Source organism: Anomaloglossus baeobatrachus, chromosome 1, assembly GCF_048569485.1.
Source record: "Anomaloglossus baeobatrachus isolate aAnoBae1 chromosome 1, aAnoBae1.hap1, whole genome shotgun sequence".
NCBI classification, from domain to species: domain Eukaryota; kingdom Metazoa; phylum Chordata; class Amphibia; order Anura; family Aromobatidae; genus Anomaloglossus; species Anomaloglossus baeobatrachus.
This window is the reverse complement of record NC_134353.1, coordinates 66,239,863-66,264,730: the sequence shown is the minus strand read 5'-3', so window position 1 is coordinate 66,264,730 and position 24,868 is coordinate 66,239,863. Positions and strand designations below refer to the sequence as shown.

At 50.5% G+C, this 24,868-nt stretch overlaps 1 protein-coding gene across 14 annotated transcripts in view; it reads right to left on the bottom strand.

Moving 5' to 3' along the window:
* The window catches only part of ADD1 (adducin 1), a 161,335-nt gene that overhangs the window by 54,556 nt on the left and 81,911 nt on the right, over positions 1-24,868 (bottom strand). For 5 of the 14 annotated variants that reach the window (XM_075346821.1, XM_075346827.1, XM_075346820.1 and 2 more), the window contains exons 6-13: positions 24,502-24,651; positions 23,924-24,067; positions 23,721-23,819; positions 22,764-22,934; positions 19,907-20,251; positions 7,213-7,314; positions 4,709-4,798; positions 4,610-4,627 (exon numbers count right to left, since the gene is read on the bottom strand). In XM_075346821.1, the coding sequence (XP_075202936.1) occupies positions 4,610-4,627; positions 4,709-4,798; positions 7,213-7,314; positions 19,907-20,251; positions 22,764-22,934; positions 23,721-23,819; positions 23,924-24,067; positions 24,502-24,651 (1,119 nt within the window). The remainder of the gene's footprint in view (positions 1-4,609; positions 4,628-4,708; positions 4,799-7,212; positions 7,315-19,906; positions 20,252-22,763; positions 22,935-23,720; positions 23,820-23,923; positions 24,068-24,501; positions 24,652-24,868) is intronic. The other 9 variants (XM_075346832.1, XM_075346822.1, XM_075346831.1 and 6 more) reach the window with 3 other exon arrangements.

Below are 24,868 nucleotides of genomic sequence, written 5' to 3'. Positions count from 1 at the left end.
GAACTGCGGATATGGTGGAGGCCGTGGCTTCCACCCACATCAGGATCCGCCGGACTTCCTGGAAGGCTTGCTGACTGCGAGTCCCCCCTTGGTGGTTGATGTATGCCACCGCTGTGGAGTTGTCCGACTGAATTCGGATCTGCTTTCCTTCCAGCCACTGCTGGAAGGCTAGTAGGGCAAGATACACTGCTCTGATCTCCAGAACATTGATCGGAAGGGTGGACTCCTGCTGAGTCCACGTACCCTGAGCCCTGTGGTGGAGAAAAACTGCTCCCCACCCTGAGAGACTCGCGTCTGTCGTGACCACCGCCCAGGACGGTGGTAGGAAGGATCTTCCCTGTGACAATGAGGTGGGAAGAAGCCACCACTGCAGAGAGTCTTTGGCCGTCTGGGAAAGGGAGACTTTCCTGTCCAGGGATGTTGACTTCCCGTCCCATTGGCGGAGAATGTCCCATTGAAGCGGGCGCAGATGAAACTGCGCAAACGGAACCGCCTCCATTGCCGCCACCATCTTCCCGAGGAAGTGCATGAGGCGTCTTAAGGAGTGCGACTGACTTTGAAGGAGAGCCTGCACCCCAGTCTGTAGTGACCTCTGCTTGTCCAGCGGAAGCTTCACTATCGCTGAGAGAGTATGAAACTCCATGCCAAGATACGTTAGCGATTGGGTCGGTGACAGATTCGACTTTGAGAAGTTGATGATCCACCCGAACGTCTGGAGAGTCTCCAGTGCAACATTCAGGCTGAGTTGGCATGCCTCCTGAGAGGGTGCCTTGACAAGTAGATCGTCCAAGTAAGGGATCACAGAGTGTCCCTGAGAGTGCAAGACTGCTACCACTGCCGCCATGACCTTGGTGAACACCCGTGGGGCTGTCGCCAGACCAAATGGCAGAGCTACGAACTGAAGATGGTCGTCTCCTATCACGAAGCGTAGAAAACGTTGGTGCTCTGTAGCAATCGGCACGTGGAGATAAGCATCTTTGATGTCTATTGATGCTAGGAAATCTCCTTGAGACATTGAGGCAATGACTGAGCGGAGGGATTCCATCCGGAACCGCCTGGCGTTCACATGCTTGTTGAGCAGTTTTAGGTCCAGAACAGGACGGAATGAGCCGTCCTTTTTTGGCACCACAAAGAGATTGGAGTAAAAACCTTGTCCTTGTTCCTGAAGAGGAACAGGGACCACCACTCCTTCTGCTCTTAGAGAATTCACCGCCTGCAGAAGGGCATCTGCTCGGTCGGGATGTGGGGAAGTTCTGAAGAACCGAGGCGGAGGACGAGAACTGAACTCTATCCTGTACCCGTGAGACAAAATGTCTGTTACCCACCGGTCTTTGACCTGTGGCAGCCAAATGTCGCAAAAGCGGGAGAGCCTGCCACCGACCGAGGATGCGGAGGGAGGCGGCCGAAAGTCATGAGGCAGCCGCCTTGGAAGCGGTACCTCCGGCTGCTTTCTTGGGGCGTGAGTGAGCCCGCCAGGAATCAGAGCTCCTTTGCTCTTTCTGAGTCCCTTTGGACGAGGCGAACTGGGGCTTGCCCGAGCCTCGAAAGGACCGAAACTTTGACTGCCACTTCCTCTGTTGAGGTTTGCTTGATCTGGGCTGGGGTAAGGAAGAGTCCTTACCTTTGGACTGTTTAATGATTTCCGCCAATTGCTCACCAAACAGTCTGTCTCCAGATAATGGCAAGCTGGTTAAACATTTTTTAGAAGCAGAATCTGCTTTCCATTCCTTTAACCACAAGGCTCTGCGCAAAACAACAGAGTTGGCGGAAGCCATTGCGGTACGGCTCGTAGAGTCCAGTACCGCATTAATAGCGTAGGTCGCAAACGCAGTCATTTGCGTAGTTAAGGACGCCACTTGCGGCACTGCTGGACGTATGAAAGAGTCCACCTGTGCCAAACCAGCTGAAATAGCTTGGAGCGCCCACACGGCCGCGAATGCTGGAGCAAACGACGCGCCAATAGCTTCATAGACAGATTTCAACCAAAGGTCCATCTGTCTGTCATTGGCATCTTTAAGAGAAGCCCCATCCTCCACTGCAACTATGGATCTAGCTGCAAGCCTGGATATTGGAGGGTCCACTTTTGGACACTGGGTCCAGCGTTTGACCACGTCAGGGGGAAAGGGATAACGTGTATCCTTAAGACGTTTGGAAAAACGCTTGTCCGGATTAGCATGGTGTTTCTGGATTGATGCTCTGAAGTCAGAGTGGTCCAGAAAGGTGCTCAATTTACGCTTGGGATACAGGAAATGGAATTTCTCCTGCTGGGCAGCTGCCTCCTCTGCTGAAGGGGCTGGGGGAGAGATATCCAACAGCCTATTGATGGCCGCTATAAGGTCATTTACCATGGCGTCACCATCTGGCGTATCCAAATTGAGTGCGGTGTCAGGGCTAGACTCCTGATCACCCACCTCTGTCTCATCATATAGAGACCCTTCTCGCTGAGACCCTGACCCGCGTGATGACGTGGAGGGTCTCTCCCAGCGAGCTCGCTTAGGCGGCCTGGGACTGTCATCGGAGTCAGAGCCCTCAGCCAGTGATGCCTGGGACCCCCGTGAAGTACGGATTAGTTCCAACTGAGGGGGACCGGGGAACATAGGGACAGTAGTGTCCATGGTCTGAGCAACTGGCCTGGACTGCAAGGTCTCCAGGATTTTTGTCATAGTCACAGACATCTTATCAGCAAAGACTGCAAATTCTGTCCCCGTCACCGGGGCAGGGTTCACAGGCGACTCTGCCTGGGCTACTACCACCATAGGCTCTGGCTGACGAAGTGCCACTGGGACTGAACATTGCACACAATGAGAGTCGTTGGAGCCTGCTGGTAGATTAGCCCCACATGCTGTACAAACAGTGTATACAGCCCGTGCCTTGGCACCCTTGCGTTTTGTGGATGACATGTTGTTGTCTTCCCAGAGCAATATAGGGTATACAGCCAAGAAGCGACCGTACAGTGCAGTATATATCTATAGATATCTGGTACAGGAAAAAGTACACCAATACACACTGTGGCACAAGAGGGGCCAGCACTAAAGTGCTGCTTACCGCCCGCTAAACGCGGGTGTGTGGTCCAGAAATCCCTAGTCTTGGGTCTCCCAGAGCCTGTGTCCGTCCTCCAGCCAGAACTGCATGCAGGAATGGCTGCCGGCGTCCTGTGGAGGGGGGGGCGGGCCCTGGGCGTGCCAGACCAAAAGCGGGAAACCTGTGTCCCACTGTGCCAAGTGAGAGGGCTGGAGCATGTAAATAAGGCTCCAGCCCTCGGCGCTGAGTAAACGTACAGCGTCTCTCCCCTTCCCTGATTGACAGGGAGGGGGCGGGAACGAAGCGGAGCTAGGCCGCAAAAGCCGGGGACTAAATTTATAAGCGCCGCCGCCGTAAAAGCGCGGTCGGCGCTAAGTCCCCGGCGCACTACAAGTCCCAGCCGCGCCGCCGCTCCGAGAGTGGCCGGCGCGGTAGTTCCCAGCACATGAAGTCACACAGCTAAGCTGCTGTGACTCAAACCCCAGCGTTACTGTCCCCGGCGCACTAACACACCCAGCAAGTCTGGTGTGTGCGTGCCCGCCTGAACGGGGACACAGAGTACCTGAAAGTTGCAGGGCCTTGTCCCTGAATGGTACACAGCTCCGTATCCAGCAGGTTCTATGGGTCTGTGGATGGAGCCCGGCCTCAGGGCTTGGGGGCCGGTAAGATCCCACTTCCACAGAGCCCCTCAGGGGGATGGGGAAGGAAAGCAGCATGTGGGCTCCAGCCTCCGTACCCGCAATGGGTACCTCAACCTTACGAACCACAAGTGGGGTAAGAAGGGAGCATGCTGGGGGCCGTATATGGGCCCTCTTTTCTTCCATCCGACATAGTCAGCAGCTACTGCTGACTAAACAGTGGAGCTATGCGTGGATGTCTGACCTCCTTCGCACAAAGCAGAAAACTGGTGAGCCAGTGATCCCACTGGGGGTGTATAGCCAGAAGGGGAGGGGCCTTACACTTTTTAGTGTAATTGCTTTGTGTGGCCTCCGGAGGCAGTGCTATACACCCAATCGTCTGGGTCTCCCAATGGAGCGCCGAAGAAATGAACAACGTGTCAACGATGAACGAGAAGGTGAGTATTTCTGCTCGTTCATATGTGTCACACGGTACGATATCTCTGACGATGCCGCATGTGCGTCACCAACGACGTGACCCCGACGACATATCGCCAGATATATCGTACCGTGTGACGCTCGCATTAGACTTTTTATTCCTCAAAATTAGGAGGTACTCCAAGACCGGAATCAAGATCAGGTCCAGACTGATGGACTTCCCCGATGTAATCTTATGCCATCCAACATAGGCCACTTTTCTCCTTTTAAAAAGGCACTTTATTTCTTAAATCTTTCCTCCACTGGTGAAGTTAGAAGAGTGACTACTGAGCACAGATAACCACATATTCTGCCCCCCATTTCTAGCCACCAGCAGGGAAGGTCATTAAGAAGCTCCGTCATGCATGGCATTCAGCAATGGCGCCAGAAGCCTCCGTCACGGCCATGCTTGTACCACACACCCCAAGCCACTGGTGACTAGTGTTATACACTACGCAGGTTTGCAAGGTAAAGAAGCCGCCTGGTGCACTTACCTTGTACACAGACAGTCTCTGTTAATTAAAGAATACCGTTAGAGTGATGGAAGGAAACGACTAGTGACGTCACAGTTACGTAAAAGGTTAGAAACTGACCTGTGCTGCGCTTCTGTCCACCACCACGCCGCACAGGACCTGGGACTGAGGACCGGCCGTTTTAATGTCTTGCAAATTCTGCTCTCTTATCTAAGACGAGAAAAAACACGAGGTACAGATCAACACAATAAAGAGTGCAATATAGATCTATAACCAAGCACTTGTCGAAAAGTGCCTGTTCAGCAAAAGCCACTTTCCCCATCCATTACATTCTCTTGTTTGCTTGTGGACACATTCTGACCCTCGTTTGAAGGAGTTTTTTTAGGAATATTCACTAATGGATTATTAGAGATGAACGTGTGACTAGTTCCAACCCTACGGATCTGCAAAATTAAGGGACCACAAAGCGCTCGAAACTGATGCTATGGAGCTGTGGTGCGCCCCTCTGTTTGGTGGAGAGCAGATAAGAGCTGGTCAGTGATGGTGCCGAAAGTCAGTCCACCACCAGTCAGATATATCAATGACCTAACCTAGGAGTAGGCCATCAATATACAAAGTAGTGGACCAACCCTTTACTTTCCACTTTATGTCAATCTAAGGCAAGGTTCCCATTTCCGTTGTTTTGCATCAGTCACATGCGTTGCTTAACGCATGTGACTGATGCGTTGTACAACGGGTGACAAGAATTGGAATTCATTGTCACGAGAAAGCGGATTCCGTTGTAAAACGAGCGATTGTTCACAATAGCCGGCTGCTGGCTTTTGAGAACGATGAGCTGATCTCTCGGCCGCCGGCTTTTGAGAGCGACTGCGCTCTCAAAAGCCGGCGGCCGGGAGATCAGTTGATCGCCCTCAAAAGCTGTTTACCAGCTTTTGAGAGTGATCAGCTGATTGCCCGGCTTCTGTGAGCGATCAGCTTATCTCCCGGCCGCCGGCTTTTGAGAGCGACTGATCGCTCTCAAAAGCCGGCGGCGGGGAGATCAGCTGATCGCTCACAGAAGGCGGCTGCCGGGCGATCAGCTGATCGTTCGGCCACTGAGAGAGAGCATACGCAGTGAAATCAAAAAGGATTCCGCTGCTCAAAAAAATGTTACAAGCTGCGTTCCTGCCGCCCGACAGTCAGTCGTTCCATGACTGATCAGTTGGGCGGTGGATGCAACCCAAGGGCATCAGTCACAATCCGCCGCTCATATAGGTTTATGGGAAACAACGGAATCCGCCAAATGGATTGCGTTTATCAGAGCGGCGGATTGTGACTGATAATAAACAACGGAAATGTGAACCTAAGCCTTTGCATCGAGTAAAATCTGACAAATTGGCAACAAATTTACATCGGATACATGAGGATTTTGATGTGGTTTGCCACAGATCCGTGACATAAGTGTACATGGCACTTAAAAAAAAAAATCTTTGTTATGGATTTGGCACAAATGAGATGAAATACCGAGCCGAGCATAATCCGATCCAGCAGAGTGTCACGGAGGAAATGTCGATGGGTGTAAGGAGACGTTACCTGTATCATATCATATCATATCTATATCTATATATATTCTGGCCTATTGATCTTCCAGCAGTGGACATAAGGAAAACGCCGCCCAGAAGTCAAGCATGCGCAGATGACATCTCGGCTCTTCATTGAGCAGAGAGCTCAATCTGCGCACGAGCCGACTACGGGCGCGCTTTTTTTTTTTTTTTTGGAAGCCCGCACTGCCGACATTTTGTTACCTACAATCACAGAGTATGGCCCCTGCAGTATAGCCAAGAAACCTGCTGCATCTACCTCCCTGTGCCCTCACTCCACCACCGCTGCCCCCCCCATCCCTGTAAGATACAACTGGATTATAAGATGTACCCCATTTTAACCAAACTTTTTTTTCCCCAATATTTTACTTTTTCTAAATTTGGGGTGCGTCTTATAATCCGGCTTGTCTTAGACGGTATCTTATATCTATCTTTTTCATCTTATTTTTATAGCACATTTTTCATTATTTGCAGGATGCAGCCAGGCCCTTTAGTGTTGGTTGGGTGTATTGGGGTGTCTCTTCTGTGGGGGGCACTTATACAGCACTAGGCAGCCCATCTGATCTAACAGATCTGATGTAACTTATGCCTGTTTGGTCCTGAGGAAGGGAGCAGAGTCTCCTGAAATGCGTAGACCTGTGCAAGAATAAAAAGTTTACATTAATCCAAGATTTCATCAGTGATCTTTGGCGCGGTTTACAAAGCCCCATTCTACAATTTCTCTCTGTTATCAGCCACCTGGGGTACTGCTGCCTTTGATCCGGATTTATGCTGTTACAGGAGTTGTGCCTTTCACAACCATCTTTGGTGAGTAGGATCATCTCCTTTATCACCCCCTGTCTGTCAGGGTAAGACCCTATTGCGCTTTTTTTGTCTGCAGGTTTTTTTTATCTACATTTATAATTTTAGGCAGCCGACCCTTCCATGATTTGGTAGGTTGTATTGTGCCCATGTGCTGCCCCCACTTATGAGGGTATGCTGCACCCTGTAGTGCTGGTGTCTGTAAGGCAGGCCACCTTTTTTTCTGTGATGTTTGACACTTACCTTGTTCCTCATTTCTTGCACTTCTTTAGGGTCCGTGTTCAATGGGACAAACAGGCTAGGGACGGCAGAGGTGGCCGATCTAAGCCCTTCCTCTTTAGTCCACTGTAAGATGAAGAACAGTGACATGGTCAGGAGCAGATGGCGGCCGCACACGTCCCGAGCTTCACTCATGCATTTCACAAGTCAGATAGGAAAAGTGAACCAATGATCATGCTGCTGCAAACTCAGCTGGAGGCCTAACAGAAAACAGGAAACTGGAAGCCCCAGATATTTACACAGGGCCGCGCTGACCGCTGCGAGCGCTCACACCGCAACCTCCGGGTGGGGACTTCAAAAACGGATTTTGGATGATATCCTTTTTATTACTAGGTCTGACTTTAACCCTTTACTACTGTAGTGCTACAGAACATATTTGCTCACTGTACTGTCTCCAATCAGTACAGCTGAAGGGACACAGGGCAAAAATTCATTGAATAAATTCTCTCCATCCGGTCTCTCAAATGCAATTTTCCAAGATGGGTTCTTAAGAGATGAAAGGAATTGGGTGCCCAATACTGGGATGGAGTGACCGCTATGCACAATACAAGCATGGACGACCACTGGAGGGTTCATAGGATCCCACAAAAATCTACCAACATGTCATTGATTCAGTTCCCCTTCAAAAATAAAACATTAAAGCAATGTGGGAAGCAGAAAATAAAAAGGCTGCAGAACACAATACAAGTCACTTACCGGGCTCAGGCCTTTTGCACGGCCCGTCCCGAGAGATATCTGGATACAGAATCTCATGGGGCCAATTGGTGCAAAAGGGGCTTTATATACTGTGATTGTGTTTAGCAAGTGGGCATCACCAAAGATTGCATAGAAAATAAAAGAAGCTACAAAACAGCAAAATAGGGGAGAGAGAGGGGCGGGGGGGGGGGGGGGGGTCGGGACTTTATTTTAAACGAGAAATCAGCCAAATTGGGGCAGGTAAAAAGCCATTTAAACTTGACTTATAAAAGTGACGTTAAAACTCGGGGCAGATTGAAGATGTGAGATATTTAGAAAGCTACTGGGCTTTTATGGGAAAAACACCTCTCCCAGACATGAGCAGACACCCCTAGAGGAAACGACTGCGGTCACGTCACATATTATACACCATGATCAATCCCAAAATATGAGATTTAGGTGCAGCCATTTACAGCAATGGATTATTTTGGGACACTATGTAAACATTGTGGCTGTTATTCTTAGATAGCATCCGGGTGCAAACAGAAATAACCCGGCCCTCAGGTGTTAATAGAGCAAAAAGAAAAACAAAACAACCCACAGCTTTACAGGGGAAACCGGGGAGGGGAAATAATTAAATTGCAATATTTCAATAAAAGAAAATGATGAAAAATGGAGTCAGGTCATACTCACTGTCACATCTTCATAAACCATTACTGCGCCTTATTTTTTCATATAAAATGGTAAACACATAAATGAACCGATAAAGAAATGGCACATTGTGGTCACTGGCTTCTGCTCCATTGAAGTATGAGAGCCGGACTGGGAGCTGTCCATTCAAGGATTTTATTTTATAGGCGTGATCACCCCTCCCCTCCCAGATCCGCCAATCACAGCTCAGTAGTCAGAGTCTTCTATTGGGGGCGTGTAATTTCACCCCTCCCTCCTACATCTGCCAATCACTGCTTGGCAGCATCTGATACTGCTAGTGCGCTGATTGGCAGATCTGGAATTAAGAGGTGAGAGAACACGCCCCCAGAGAAGACTGACTGCTTAGTTGTGATTGGCAGATCTGAGAGAGGTGAGAGCACACACCCCCAGAGAAGACTGACTGCTTAGTTGTGATTGGCAGATCTGAGAGAGGTGAGAGCACACACAACCAGAGAAGACTGACTGCTTAGTTGTGATTGGCAGATCTGACAGAGGTGAGAGCACACACACCCAGAGAAGACTGACTGCTTAGTTGTGATTGGCAGATCTGAGAGGTGAGAGCACACACACCCAGAGAAGACTGAAGTTAACGCCCAGTTGGACTGCAAAACAAAGATTTTCCAATATCTCTGCAAAGGAGCAAAGCTGGATAAAATGGTAAAGAGCAACAGAATCAGAGGACTGACAAGAGATTTAACTCATTCAGTTTTTTTTTTTTGAGCAACTGAGAAGTTCAAGTACACTTAAAAAAGACCTAGAATTTAAGGATTTAATTTTTATAGGCATGTTCACACCCCTTCGCTGCCAGATCTTCCAATCACAGATCAGCAGTCTGTCTTCTGTAGGGGCGTGTACTTTCACCTCCTCCCACCCTCTTCTGCAAATCACAGTGTGAAGGTAGCCTGGGCTATAGATTGTTTGTTCAAATGTAATAAGATTATCTGTGTACGCAAATAATCAAAATATAGAGGTCATTGCATAATTATCTGTGTGTCTATATGGCAAATCGCACAGACGCCATAATATGATTCTAAAGGTACCGTCACACATAACGAGATCGCTAGCGAGATCGCAGCCGAGTCACCGTTTGGTGACGCAGTTGCGATCCCGTTAGCGATCTCGTTATGTGTGACACTTACCAGCGATCAGGCCCCTGCTGTGAGATCTCTAGTCGTTGCAGAATGGTCCAGGCCATTTTCTTCAAAGGCGATGTCCTGCTGGGCAGGACACATCGCTGTGTTTGACACTGTAACAGGATCACAGTGACTGCTGAGATCGTTATACAGGTCGCTACTGCGATCTGTATTGTTCTGCATCGCTGGTAAGATCTCACTGTGTGACATCTCACCTGCGACCTCCCAGCGACTTACCTGCGATCCCTATCAGGTCGTATCGTTTTCGGGATCGCAGGTAAGGGGTGCTTCACACACAGCGAGCTCGCTGCCGAGATCGCTGCTGAGTCACGCTTTTTGTGACGCAGCAGTGACCTCATTAGCGATCTCGCTGTGTGTGACACTGAGCAGTGATCTGGCCCCTGCTGCGAGATCGCTGCTTGTTACACACAGCCCTGGTTCGTTTTCTTCAAAGCCGCTCTCCTGCTGTGACACACAGATCGCTGTGTGTGACAGCAAGAGAGCGACAAATGAAGCAAGCAGGAAGCAGGAGCCGGCGTCTGACAGCTGAGGTAAGCTGTATCCAAGATAAACATCGGGTAACCAAGGTGGTTACCCGATATTTACCTTAGTTACCAGCCTCTGCAGCTCTCACGCTGCCTGTGCTGCCGGCTCCGGCTCTCTGCACATGTAGCTGCTGTACACATCGGGTTAATTAACACGATGTGTACAGCAGCTAGGAGAGCAAGGAGCCAGCGCTAAGCAGTGTGCGCGGCTCCCTGCTCTCTGCACATGTAGCTGCATTACACATCGGGTTAATTAACCCGATGTGTACTGTAGCTAGGAGAGCAAGGAGCCAGCGCTAAGCAGTGTGCGCGGCTCCCTGCTCTCTGCACATGTAGCTGCATTACACATCGGGTTAATTAACCCGATGTGTACTGTAGCTAGGAGAGCAAGGAGCCAGCGCTCAGTGTGCGCGGCTCCCTGCTCACACTGGTAACTAATGTAAACATCGGGTAACCATACCCGATGTTTACCTTAGTTACCAGTCTCCGCAGCTTCCAGACGGCGGCTCCGTGCAAGCGCAGCGTCGCTTGCACGTCGCTGCTGGCTGGGGGCTGTTCACTGGTCGCTGGTGAGATCTGCCTGTTTGACAGCTCACCAGCGACCATGTAGCGATGCAGCAGCGATCCTGACCAGGTCAGATCGCTGGTCGGATCGCTGCTGCATCGCTAAGTGTGAAGGTACCTTAAGTCGTTATGTGTGAAGGTACCTTAAGCTGTATGTTCAAGAGGGGGTCAATTAGGGAAAGTAAACAAATGTACAAACAATGAACAGTGAAGATCTTCATAGTCAAAGTCTTATCAGTGGTTTTATACAAAAGGAGGAATGTGGTGTTATCTGTGGGATGAAATGTGTGTTTCTACGCACTCCCCAAAACCGCCCTATATGGCTTCGATGCATGAGAAAAGACAGATTTTGTTAATTTGTACATGTCTGAAGGTTGAAATGTTATACTAATATCTGATCTATTCATTACACGAGTCAGTCATCTATATTGGCTCAAACAGTGAACACGTCTCCTCGTGATCATTGTCGGATTCATTAATATCTGTACAGATAGCTAATTTGGCCCGTACCTCTGGATTTGCCCTGAACAAAGACTCCATTAGCAGTCTTACCTAAATTTCTCCCTTGACAACAGCTCGGCAGCATCTGAGACTCAGTGCAGCATTTGGAAGGGAAGGGTGAAAGTACCCTGCACTCAGAGAAGACTGCCTGCTGAGCAGTGATTGGCAGCATCTAGAAATGAAGGGGTGTGAGCACACGCCCATAGAGAAGACTGACTGCTGAACGGTGATTGGCAGATCTGGGAGGGGGTGTGTTCTTGCACCCCCAGAGAAGACTCTGAAGTAACGCCCAGTTGGACTGCAAAGCAGAGATTTCCCATACTGCGCTCTAGACTAAATATCTCTGCAATGGAGCATAGCTGTATAAAATGGCAAAGAGCGACAGAATCAAGTGATGGGTCATTTTTAAATGACTTTAGACAACCATTTAACACTATGGTGACCTCTCAGGGTTAAGTTGAGCAGTGTGTGGCTTGAGAGCTGTGGCTGTAATATGATTGATTCACGCCAACCCTAAAGCTGTCCAAAAAGTATAGATTAATATACTGGGAGCAGCGGCATCTGGTCTTGAGTTGTCAAAAGGCGAGCCTAAACAAACCTAAATGTTAGATGCAAACTCAAAACCAGGGCCATAGCACCCAGGCCTGCACGATACTACTGCCACAGTAGATCATTTTGATGATAGGCAAGCTCTCCTGTAGATTCTTAGCCATCTTGTATCGCTTGAATGGACATTCCCTTTAAAATTACATTAGAGCAAATGCAACTCATGGACAAGTTGTGACACAGGACATACAACGGAAGCTCAGCGAGACGGATAAAACATCAGCGTGTGACATACAGGAGAGTAATCGTCTCATTGGTTTCAGAAATATTCAAGATTAAAAAAAAAGAAAATAACATGAACAGCGGGGAACGAGAAGCCATTAGATGTACTCTGGTGTATAGTGCGTCTAAACAATGACAAGTGCCAGCAAGGGAGTCTCTGTACACAGCCCACACCGGGGTTATATGCATTCAGGTCTAATTATACAGCAGAAAACATTAGTTTAGTGTTAGTTTTTTTTTATGCACCGAACACGAGAAAAAAAAAAAAAAAGCAGCGCTAAACTTTCAATACAGAACAAAAGTTGGCGCTCCTGCATCTTTCCCTGCCGTGCAAGCCACCTCTGAACTAGTTTGTTCAGTGAAGCAAAATATTTGCAAGAGCCTGGTCAAGTGACCACATCTGTAGTACATGGCCAAGTGGCCAAATCTGTAGTCAGTGGCCGCTGGGTCCATACCTCTGCGAACCTCCTCCTCCTCCTACCGGCATCTCTTCCGATTAGTAGCTTAGCACTTTTGCATTGGATTGCAGAGCAAGGCCCACATGACGCCACCACGGGGCGACTAATCAGAAGAGGTGCTGGCTGGTAGGAGGCGGTCCGTAGGGCTGTGTACCAGCGGCCACCGACTACAGATGTGGCCACTTGACCAGGTTCCTGCAAAACCTTTTGCTCAACTGCACTAACTAGTTTGGAGGTGGATTGCACGGGAGGCAAAGATGCAGGAGTAGATGGGAGCAGGTGCCGGGGATGCCGACAGATCGGAGCTGCTTCACACATCCGGCATTTCGCCGGATTACCGAATCACTCCAGTACAGTGTAATACAGTACAATGGCATCGCATGCAGTCATGTCACCGGAGCTTGCCACAATGCTATTGTACTGTATTAACACTGTACTGGAGTGTGCCGAATCCGGTGAAATGCCGGATGTGTGAAACTGCCCTTAACAGGGCTTTAGTGAAAGAGCCGCAGGCCATGAACGTGGCCACTAGATCAGGGCCTGCGATCCTTTTTGTTAACTTTACTAGATATGGGAAAGGAAAGAGGATATCAATGTGCTGATAGTGGATTTACTTACTCTGACTTCTAGCTTGTGTTCAATCTTTTGGGAAAAAAGAGAATTTTTCTTCATCGTTCCTTATGGGAGACCCAGACCATGGGACGTCTCAAAGCAGTCCATGGGTGGGAAATAACCAAAACTGAGAAGTAGGCAAAACCTATCTTCACAAGTGGGCGACAGCTGCCTGAAGGATGCGTCTGCCCAAGCTCGCATCTGCCGAAGCATGAGCATGCACTTGGTAGTGCTTCGAAAAGGTGTGCAGACTAGACCAAGTGGCAGCCTGACAAACCTGCTGAGCCGTAGCCTGGTGCCTGAAAGCCCAGGAGGCACCGACAGCTCTGGTAGAGTGCGCCTTAATCCCTGGCGGTGGGGGCACCTGAGAATGCTGGTAGGCATCGGAGATGGCCGACCTAATCCAACGAGCTACGGTCGGCTTAGAGGCCGAGAGACCCTTGCGCTGACCCGTGGTTAGTACAAAAAGTGAGGTGCACCGCCTAAAAGCGGCGGTGCGTGACACATAGATTCGGAGCGCCCACACCAAATCCAAGGTATGCAACGCCTTCTCAAAGCAATGCACAGGGGCCGGACAAAGGGAAGGCAATGAAATGTCCTGGTTAAGGTAGAAAGGAGATACCACCTTAGGGAGAAAGTCTGGAGTCGGACGGAGAACCACCTTGTCTTGGTGAAAAACCATAAAAGGTGACTCCGAAGAGAGCGCAGCCAACTCAGAGACTCTCCTGAGAGAAGTTATGGCCACCAGAAAGACCACTTTCTGTGAAAGTCTAAACAAGGGAACCTCCCTAAGAGGCTCAAAGGGGGGTTTCTGTAAAGCCGTGAGGACCAGATTAAGATCCCAAGGATCCAAAGGCCGCCGGTAAGGAGGAATGATGTGAGATGCGCCCTGCATGAAGGTGCGCACCTGAGCCAGTCGGGCGATACGCCGCTGGAATAATACCGACAGAGCCGACACCTGTCCCTCGAGGGAATTGAGGGACAGTCCTAGCTGCAGACCGGACTGTAGAAAGGACAGGATGGTCGGCAAGGAGAACGGCCAAGGAGCATGGCCGGAAGAGCGACACCAGGACAGGAAAATCTTCCAAGCCCTGTGGTAAATCTTGGCCGAGGAAGACTTCCGAGCCTGAGTCATAGTGGAGATGACCTCAGAAGGAATGCCTGAAGCCGTCAGGATCCAGGACTCAAGAGCCACGCTGTCAATCTGAGAGCCGCAGAATTCTGGCGGAAGAACGGACCTTGAGAGAGAAGGTCTGGGCGGTCCGGGAGATGCCACGGCATTTCTACGGACAGACGGAGCAGATCTGGGTACCAAGCTCGCCTGGGCCAGTCCGGAGCAATGATTATGACCCGACGGCCCTCCATTCTGATCTTGCGCAGAACCCTGGGCAAGAGAGCTAGAGGGGGAAACACATAGGCCAGACGGAACTGGGACCAATCTTGAACCAGCGCGTCCGCTGCGAAGGCCTGAGGATCGTGGGAGCGAGCCACGTAAACCGGAACCTTGTTGTTGTGCCGGGATGCCATTAGATCCACTTCCGGAGTGCCCCACTTGCGGCAGATTGACCTGAACACTGCCGGATGAAGGGCCCACTCGCCGCTGTCCACGGTTTGACGGCTGAGATAATCGGCCTCCCAGTTTTCTACGCCTGGGATGTGGACCGCGGATATGGTGGACTTTGAGTCCTCCGTCCACTGAAGGATTCGCTGAACTTCCAACATTGCCAGGAGGCTGCGAGTCCCGCCCTGGTGATTGATGTAGGCAACCGCTGTCGCGTTGTCTGACTGGACTCGAATGTGCTTGCCCGCCAACAGGTGGTGAAAGGCCACGAGAGCTAGAAGAACAGCCCTGATTTCCAGCACATTGATCGAGAGGGCTGATTCGGACGGAGTCCAAGTGCCCTGTGCTCGGTGGTGGAGAAATACTGCCCCCCAGCCGGAAAGGCTGGCATCCGTGGTGAGAATCACCCAGGACGGAATCAGGAAGGAGCGTCCCTGTGACAGAGAGAGGGGCCGAAGCCACCACTGAAGAGAGCTCCTGGTCTGCGGCGACAGAGCCACTAGCCTGTGCAAGGAAGAGGTCCGCTTGTCCCAACAGCGGAGAATGTCCAGCTGCAGAGGACGCAGATGGAACTGGGCAAAGGGAACAGCTTCCATTGACGCCACCATCTGACCCAGCACCTGCATGAGGTGCCTGATGGAATGACAGCGGGGCTTCAACAGAGAGCGCACCGCCAGATGAAGGGACTGCTGTTTGACTAAGGGCAGCTTCACAAGTGCCGGCAGAGTCTCGAATTGCATCCCTAGGTACGTAAGTTCCTGGGTCGGGGTCAGAGTGGACTTGGGCAGATTGACAAGCCACCCGAATTGAACAAGCGTGGCGAGAGTGAGCGAAACACTCCGCTGGCAGTCTGCACTGGATGAGGCCTTGACTAGAAGGTCGTCCAGGTAGGGGATTACTGCCAACCCCTGGAGATGCAGGACCGCAACCACTGCTGCCATGACCTTGGTGAATACCCGAGGGGCTGTGGCTAACCCGAAGGGGAGAGCCACGAATTGGAAATGTTCCTCTCCGATTGCAAAGCGTAGCCAACGCTGGTGTGAAACCGCAATAGGCACATGCAGATAGGCATCTCTGATGTCGATGGATGCTAGAAAATCTCCTTGGGTCATTGAAGCAATGACCGATCTCAGAGATTCCATGCGAAAGCGCCGCACCTGAACATGCTTGTTGAGAAGCTTGAGGTCCAGGATGGGCCGGAAGGAACCGTCCTTCTTGGGGACTAGGAAGAGGTTTGAGTAGAAACCTCTGAACCGTTCCCGGGCGGGAACCGGAACAATTACTCCGTTGGCCTGCAAGGATGCCACGGCCTGAGAGAAGGCGGCGGCCTTGGAGCAGGGGGGAGTGGACAGAAAAAATCTGTTTGGCGGGCTGGAAGAAAATTCTATCCTGTAGCCGTGGGAGATGATATCCCGCACCCACTGATCGGAGACGTGTTGAAACCACACGTCGCCAAAGCGGGAGAGCCTGCCACCGACCAAGGACGTTGCTGGCGCCGCCAGATAGTCAAGAGGAGGCTGCCTTAGTGGCAGCGGCTCCTCCGTTCTTCTGAGGACGCGGTTTCGCGCGCCAGTTGGGTTTACGATCCTTGGCTGAGGTAGTGGACGAAGCTGAGGGCTTAGAGGATGACCAGTTAGAGGAACGAAAGGAACGAAACCTCGACTGGTTCCTGCCCTGGACAGGTCTTCTGGTTTTAGTTTGTGGCAGGGAAGTACTCTTCCCGCCAGTAGCTTCCTTAATAATTTCATCCAGTTGTTCACCGAACAGCCGGGACCCAGCAAAGGGGAGCCCAGCAAGGAACTTCTTAGAAGAAGCGTCTGCTTTCCACTCACGAAGCCACAAGATCCTGCGGATCGCGAGAGAATTAGCGGAAGCCACCGCCGTGCGTTGAGAGGCCTCCAGAATGGCAGACATGGCGTAGGATGAAAAAGCCGAAGCCTGGGAGGTCAAGGCAACCATCTCGGGCATAGAGTCCCTAGCGAGGGAATGTATTTCCGCAAGAGAGGCAGAGACTGCCTTAAGAGCCCACACTGCTGCAAAAGACGGGGAGAACGAGGCTCCTGCCGCCTCATATACAGATTTGGCCAGAAGGTCAACCTGGCGGTCAGTGGGATCTTTAAGAGAGGTGCCATCGGCCACAGATACGACTGTCCGGGCTGAGATTCTCGACACCGGAGGGTCCACCTTTGGGGACTGAGCCCACTCCTTAACCACCTCTGGTGGAAAGGGAAAACGGTCATCAGAACTACGCTTTGGGAAGCGTTTGTCAGGACAGGCTCTGGGCTTGGTAACAGTGGTCTGAAAACTGGAGTGGTTAAAAAACGTACTCCTAGCTCTCTTAGGAGAGGTAAACTGGTGTATTTCTACCAGAGAGGCTTGTTCCTCTGACACTGGCGGATTGAGGTTCAGTATGGAGTTAATGGATGCAATCAAATCACTAACATCCGCATCACCCTCAGATAAATCAATGGGGTACATAGAGGTAGCGTCTGAGCCCACAGTAAAGGTATCCTCCTCGCCTTGCACCTCAGCTTGTGAATCAGAGCCGTGGGACGAGGAAGGAGAAGGGTCCCTGCGTCTCCGTTTAGGAGGACGGGGTCCTAACACCTGCTCTGAGAGCTCTGCAGAGCTCGGAGCAGCAGAGGCACCCTGAGAAGGGGGCTGATGCATGGTCAGCAGAGTCTGGGACAGCTGTCCCATGGAGTCGGCAAAGGACTGTGAGATAGCCTTAGAAAACGATGCTACCCAAGCCGGGGGTTCAGCCACCGGGGCCGGAGCAGCCTGAGGGACCCCTGAGAAGGCTCCAGGCTGAGGCACCACCATGTTAGAGCAGGCCTCACAATGAGGGTATGTGCTCGGTTCTGGCAGAATGAGCTGACATGCAGTGCATATAGCGTACAGCTTAGCAGTCTTCTTGCTCCTAGTGACAGACATGCTGCTGAGGTGGAGGCTCTGCAGAGATAATAATAATACACTCCTGTAGAATGATCCCTGAGAGTGTATAATAAAGCCCACAACCAGAGGTTGTGGCTTACCAGACCGAATGACCCCTGTGTGTGCCCTCCGGATTCCACAGCTCGGACCCCCAGTGAAGCGTCTGCCTTCCAGGATGCAGAGCTGCAGCAGCCAGCGCCGATCAGTGTGAAGACGGTGATAAAATGGCGCTGGAGTGAGGAGGGGGGGCGGGGATTAGCCCAGGAGCGGGAAAACGGAGGGCCAAGGAGAGATACAGGGGAGGGAAACATCTCCTCAGAGAGGAGTGTCCTCCCCTCTGCTGAACGGACGGTGGGCGGCGCCACACTTTTCCCCTGCGTGAATCATGCAGGGGAAGCTGAAAACGAAACTAGGCCGCAACTGAAGCCGGGGCCTAGATTTTTACATGCGGCCGACGAGCAGGCACCGTCGGCGCGGTTCTCAGGAAAAACCCAGAGAACCGGCCGGAAATCACAACAAAGTAACAAAACACACTCTCCCCACAATAAATGTACCCGGGACCCCTGAAAAGCGTCTCAATACTTAGCTTTGAGGCGCAGGGCCAAGTCCCTGGGAGAGATGTTAAACGCTCCGTCCGACAGGAACCAGACAGGGCTGCGGATGGAGACCGGTCTTCTGCAAGGCAGAAAGAACCGTGATGGCTCCCACTTCAAGCCAGAGCCCATGGGATGGCGAAGGAGCACGGCATGTGAAGGCTCAAGCCTTGTAAAGTCAACCTTAACAGCACCGCCGACACAGTGGGGTGAGAAGGGACATGCCGGGAGTCCAGACTGGACCCGCTTTTCTTCCATATCTTTGAAATCAAAAATCTTAAAAATGAAAAATCAGAGAATGCATGTGTGTGTGTGACCTCCTGAACACAAAGCATTGAACTGGTTAGATGGTCATCCAGGGGGTGTATATAGCCCGGAGGGAGGAGCTACACGTTTGAGTGTAGTACTTTGTGTGTCCTCCGGAGGCAGTAGCTATACACCCCATGGTCTGGGTCTCCCATAAGGAACGATGAAGAAACCAAATTCTGGAGACTATTCTGTTACATAGTTACATAGCGTAACTATGTAACAGAATAGTCTCCAGAATTTGGTTTTCCCAAAAGATTGAAAAACCTTTACGTACATTAAGTCCATAAAGGGACAAAGGCATGTCACCTAGCAGAGTCGCCTCTTCCACCATTGTGCATTGGGTGGTACATTTACGGAGGTAACCATCGGACGGTACCACTTGGCCATTTTGCCACCACCTCTCCCACCCGGTATGGCATGGACCATAAGCAGAGAAGAGGCTAGTCTGGTGAGGCCCCTGGCCAGGCTTCCCGGTGCTGTTCTAGGTGATTGACAGGTCCCTGTCACATGAGTACACAGGAAGAGACCTGTCGATCACTGGTGGAGTGGCGAGGAGCTGGAGAGTCTTGTGCTTATGGTCCCGGCTCGGATCATGCTGCCTGTGCTTTGGGTCTCAGGAAACGACTGACCGCTTGCCTTCAACTTAGTCCTGTAATTTCCATACTTTTATACCTATTGGTCTCTTCAACGAGAGAACGAGAGCCAGGACCCCTTTGCCCATCTCTATTAAAAACCTCTAGTGAGGTGCTGGCTGCACCCAGCGTCTACTGCCAGTTGTCATTTTCGGCCATCTACTGACATGCAACGTTTCATGCAGAAGGAGGCCGGCGTGTGGGACTTGAAAACTTTGGGAAAACACATAAGAAAAAAAAAAGGGAGAGACACAAACCACCGATCACACAGGTTAGGAAATTAAACTGCTTAAGAAATTAAGCCGTTCCAAAAGGCCTTGGAAAGCGTTAATGTCGCCATATAGTTACAAGGTTATATTGTTAGTAGCAATTAATTGCATTGCAGACTGGAGAGAAAGAAGATGATGATCTTTAGTCTTAAGCAGTTTCGAGCAGACTAGAATAAAGATTTTGCTACTGACTACTCCACAGTGGGAAGATACAAGGAGGTAATAAGAGGACAGACGCCCAGCGAGACCTCACTAATGTATTCCCAAAGCTTCCAAGTGCCGGCCTCCTCAGGTTGCTCTATATCAACTATGAACAGTAAGGTAGGCACAGACCAAGCAGTTGGTTATACAGCTTGGCACGCAGACACCGGACGAGAGAGACTGCAGCAAGGGTTTCACGTGATCGTGTGTAATGTTCGTCCACACCTTAGTCTTCGACTTGGGGCTGCCTCCGTTCTGCCCTTCATCGGGGGCTTCGTCTGCTCTACCAGAGTTCAGCCACTTTGTCTTCTCGCGCTGCTGTTTCTGAAAACTGTGTCTGAGCGGAGAACATGTGCCTGAGTCACCGTCACTGGTGAACGAATAGCCAGTGACGCTGGCTGGGATCTCAACGTCACTGTACTTTTTGGCCTTGTCTCGCAGGGCAGGACATCTGTAGGGGTAGCCGGTTCTGTATCCCTGTGAAAGAAGAGAAAGAAGACAAAAAGGTAAAACAGACGATAAAGGTGCTGCCTATACACAGGTAAGACCGGATTATAGGATGCACCCAAGTTTACAGAAAAAAAAAGAAAAAAAAAAAAAAAAGGTACAACAGCTCTGTCCTCTACTTTGGTAGCATCTTACTGGATGGGGGGGGGGGGGGGGGCACAGCGGTGATTGAGTGGGGGTCACAGGAGGCAGGGGCCATGCTAGAGTAGTACGATGCTGCAGGGGCTGCGCTGGCTGCGGGTGCCGTGCTGGCTCTGTGGAGCAGGGCGGTGTGGCTGGTGTCACAGATCCTCTGCGGAGCAGGGCGGTGTGGCTGGTGTCACAGATCCTCTGCGGAGCAGGGAGGTGTGGCTGGTGTCATAGATCCTCTGCGGAGCAGGGCGGTGTGGCTGGTGTCATAGATCCTCTGCGGAGCAGGGCGGTGTGGCTGGTGTCACAGATCCTCTGCGGAGCAGGGAGGTGTGGCTGGTGTCATAGAACCTCTGCGGAGCAGGGCGGTGTGGCTGGTGTCATAGATCCTCTGCGGAGCAGGGCGGTGTGGCTGGTGTCACAGATCCTCTGTGGAGCAGGGAGGTGTGGCTGGTGTCACAGATACTCTGCGGAGCAGGGAGGTGTGGCTGGTGTCATAGATACTCTGCGGAGCAGGGAGGTGTGGCTGGTGTCACAGATACTCTGCGGAGCAGGGAGGTGTGGCTGGTGTCATAGATACTCTGCGGAGCAGGGAGGTGTGGCTGGTGTCACAGATCCTCTGCGGAGCAGGGCGGTGTGGCTGGTGTCACAGATCCTCTGTGGAGCAGGGAGGTGTGGCTGGTGTCACAGATACTCTGCGGAGCAGGGAGGTGTGGCTGGTGTCAGATACTCTGCGGAGCAGGGAGGTGTGGCTGGTGTCACAGATCCTCTGTGGAGCAGGGAGGTGTGGCTGGTGTCATAGATACTCTGCGGAGCAGGGAGGTGTGGCTGGTGTCACAGATCCTCTGCGGAGCAGGGCGGTGTGGCTGGTGTCACAGATCCTCTGTGGAGCAGGGAGGTGTGGCTGGTGTCACAGATCCTCTGCGGAGCAGGGCGGTGTGGCTGGTGTCACAGATCCTCTGCGGAGCAGGGCGGTGTGGCTGGTGTCACAGATCCTCTGTGGAGCAGGGCGGTGTGGCTGGTGTCACAGATCCTCTGTGGAGCAGGGCGGTGTGGCTGGTGTCACAGATCCTCTGTGGAGCAGCGCGGTTTGGCTGGTGTCACAGATCCTCTGTGGAGCAGGGCGGTGTGGCTGGTGTCACAGATCCTCTGTGGAGCAGGGCGGTGTGGCTGGTGTCACAGATCCTCTGTGGAGCAGCGCGGTTTGGCTGGTGTCACAGATACTCTGTCGGCAGTGTGGGCTTCAAAGAAATGGCACCCAGAGGTGGTGCATGTGCAGATTGAGCTCTCGGCTCAATGACAATCAGAGATCTCATCTGCGCAAACGTGCCACCGCTGGGCGCCATTTTCCTCAAGTCCGCTGCTGGGAGATCAATGGGCCGGAGGTGGCGCGTGCACAGATGAGATCTGCACAAGCGCCAAGTCCGGGCGCCATTATTTCAAGCCCTCACCGCCGACCGAGCATCTCATCCCCGAACTGCCCTGCTCCAACACAGCCCACACAGCGGCCAGCACAGCGCCCATGAAGGCTTGTTTTTGGCTGACAATTTTATGGATACAATGTTAGGATACTCAGAGTCCCCCTTCTCTATAGTAAATTGATAAAAGTGGGTTGATTTAAACATTTATTTTTTAAAATTTTAATATTTTGAAAATTATTTTTATTCCCCTACAATTCATGGTTGATTGCTTGTAATCTATACTTCAGCATTACAGTATGTCGTGCCAGGCTTCTACCTGCAGTGTGCCTCTGAATCCGGGGTGCGTTCTGCCGGCTACAGAGGCGCACTGCACATGACGAGGTGCAGAAGACTTTGGATCATGCACAGTGTGCCTTAAGAAGCCGGGACACGTACCCCTGCTGCTGAGGCGTACGGTCATGGCTGGAACAAGCTGCACGCATGCATGAGATTTCTAGTAGCTAGTGGTGACGCCAGCTCCTCAAAGTCATGTTATCACGCCCACAGAGGGGTAATATGGAAAGAGGGACGACTAGTCTGCGGAACTAACGCCCCTGTAACTAGTCATGGCCCTAATTTGAATAAGAAATGCAGATGGAAAACTTTTTTTTTTTTTTTAAAGTTTTTATTTTAGCAAATGTAATTATAGAAGGATAGATAGGAAGGGAATTTGGACAAATATATATGGAAGGCATAATGGACATGACAGGCTCCCTTTAAGTGGTTAAACACCAGAAATCAGAGTTAGATCAAATCAACACTGATCGAGGAAGGCGCTGGCTGTGTAACACAGCCATCCCCTCCCCAGTATTGGCCAGGAATCACATCACATGTCTGGAAGTGGTAAAAAAATAAAAAAAAAGTCCAACAATTTTCGTAATAATTTTACTTACTAGATTATCCAGCATTCGCATCAGGGCTTCAAACTCTTGCTCCCCGACAAGCCACTTTGGATGTGCAACAGCATCGCCAGACGGTGACTCAGGTGACCGAGACTTTTTGTATTTGCCAGGATCTAACAGTACCAAGTTGTCTGGTCCCCCTGCACTTGCGAGGGTGCGCACCTAAAAAGGCAAGAAAATATTGTGTGAGGATCTAATAAAATATACAAAGAAAATAACAAAATGTAGAATCTGCAGTCACGGCTTCATCTTTAATCTATGACAAGCTTGCCCCCATCCAGGTATATAGCCCCATCCTGATATGTCCTAATCATGTCCCCATCCAGGTATATAGCTTCATCATGTCCCCATCCTGACGTCTATGGCAATATCATGTCCCCATCCTAGTATGTATCCCCATCCTGGTATATAGCTTCATCATGGCCCCATCCTGACATATATGGCAATATGTCCCCATCCTAGTATGTATCCCAATCCTGGTATATAGCTTCATCATGGCCCCATCCTGACATATATGGCAATATCATGTCCCCATCCTAGTATGTATCCCCATCCTGGTATATAGCTTCATCATGGCCCCATCCTGACATAAATGGCAATATCATGTCCCCATCCTAGTATGTATCCCCATCCTGGTATATAGCTTCATCATGGCCCCATCCTGACATATATGGCAATATTATGTCCCCATCCTAGTATATATCCCCCCATCCTGGTATATGGCCCAATCACGTCCTCAGCCTGGTATATAATTTCATCATGTCCAGTATATATCTTCATCCTGATTTATGTCCCAATCATGTTCTGATCTATAGCCCCATCCTGGTGTATTTATCTTCACCCTTTTCAATATCTCCCCATTCATTTGTCTCCTGTACGGCAGACCACGTTATTAGCTAATATATAAAGCAAAAAAAAAAAAAAACCTACATACATTAAAGGAATTACCTGAATCTCACAGGCAGACACAAGGTTGTGGATATAATAAAAAGCCTCTTCTACAGTTTCTCCCATCGTTACCAGTCCGTGATTTCGGAGAATAAGTACCTTTAAAAAATAAAATTAATACATATAAATAAAACTGGAATGAGTGAATTTATGGTACAGACGTTTGTACTCTCAGAGTAAAACAAAAAAAAAAAAATACTCACTTTGCTTCTGGGACCCAAGTTTTTCTGTATTATTGTCTTCTCCTCCTCATCGACCAGTATGCCATGATAGTCGTGATAGGCCACCTCTCCTAGGCACAGGGACTCTGGAGACAGCGGCAGTAAGCCACATTTCATGGCAGACACCTTGGTGGAGAAAGGTACGAGTTTCACATATCTGGGCCAAATATACAGCACAGATGTTCACAACTGGAAACTATGCGAGGCCTTAAACATACAAAAAAGCATGGAGCCTGTATAGGGGCATCTACCATAGCGGTCAAGGACTGTGTGGCTCACATCAGTGCAAAAAAACGACTACAATGATATATAAAACTGACTTAAAAGGGTATTCCAACCTTACAAATGGAAAATTACTATGTTATGCAGTCACTTTATGACCTCTGGGATCCCCAACAATCCTGAGAATGAGGGGGCAAAAGTGCTAAAATTACACCCGGTCTCATCCTTCATTTCCCAGTGACCCAGATACTTACATATAAGATAATGACAGTATAAAACACAGAAAAAGAGAAGATAATATAGAGACAAGGTAGAAGAGCGCTGCTCTCCTTACTTACTGCAGCCCCTGCAGGGGTATGGATATGGACAATGCACTTCACATCAGGGCGGGCTGCATAAATAGCAGAATGCAGTGTGAACCCCGCTTTATTCACTCCTAGGTTGGTGCTGCCACGGTCCACCATGTCACCCTGAAGATTGACTTTTACCTGAAATATTGAATGAACGTAAAAAAAACAAACAAAAAAACACACTAATATTATATATACATACACACATACACACAGGCACGGTGGCTCAGTGGTTAGCACTGTAGTCTTGCAGCGCTGGGGTCCTGGGTTCAAATCCCACCAAGGACACCATCTGCAAGGAGTTTGTATGTTCTCCCCGTGTTTGCGTGGGTTTCCTCAGGGGTCTTCGGTTTCC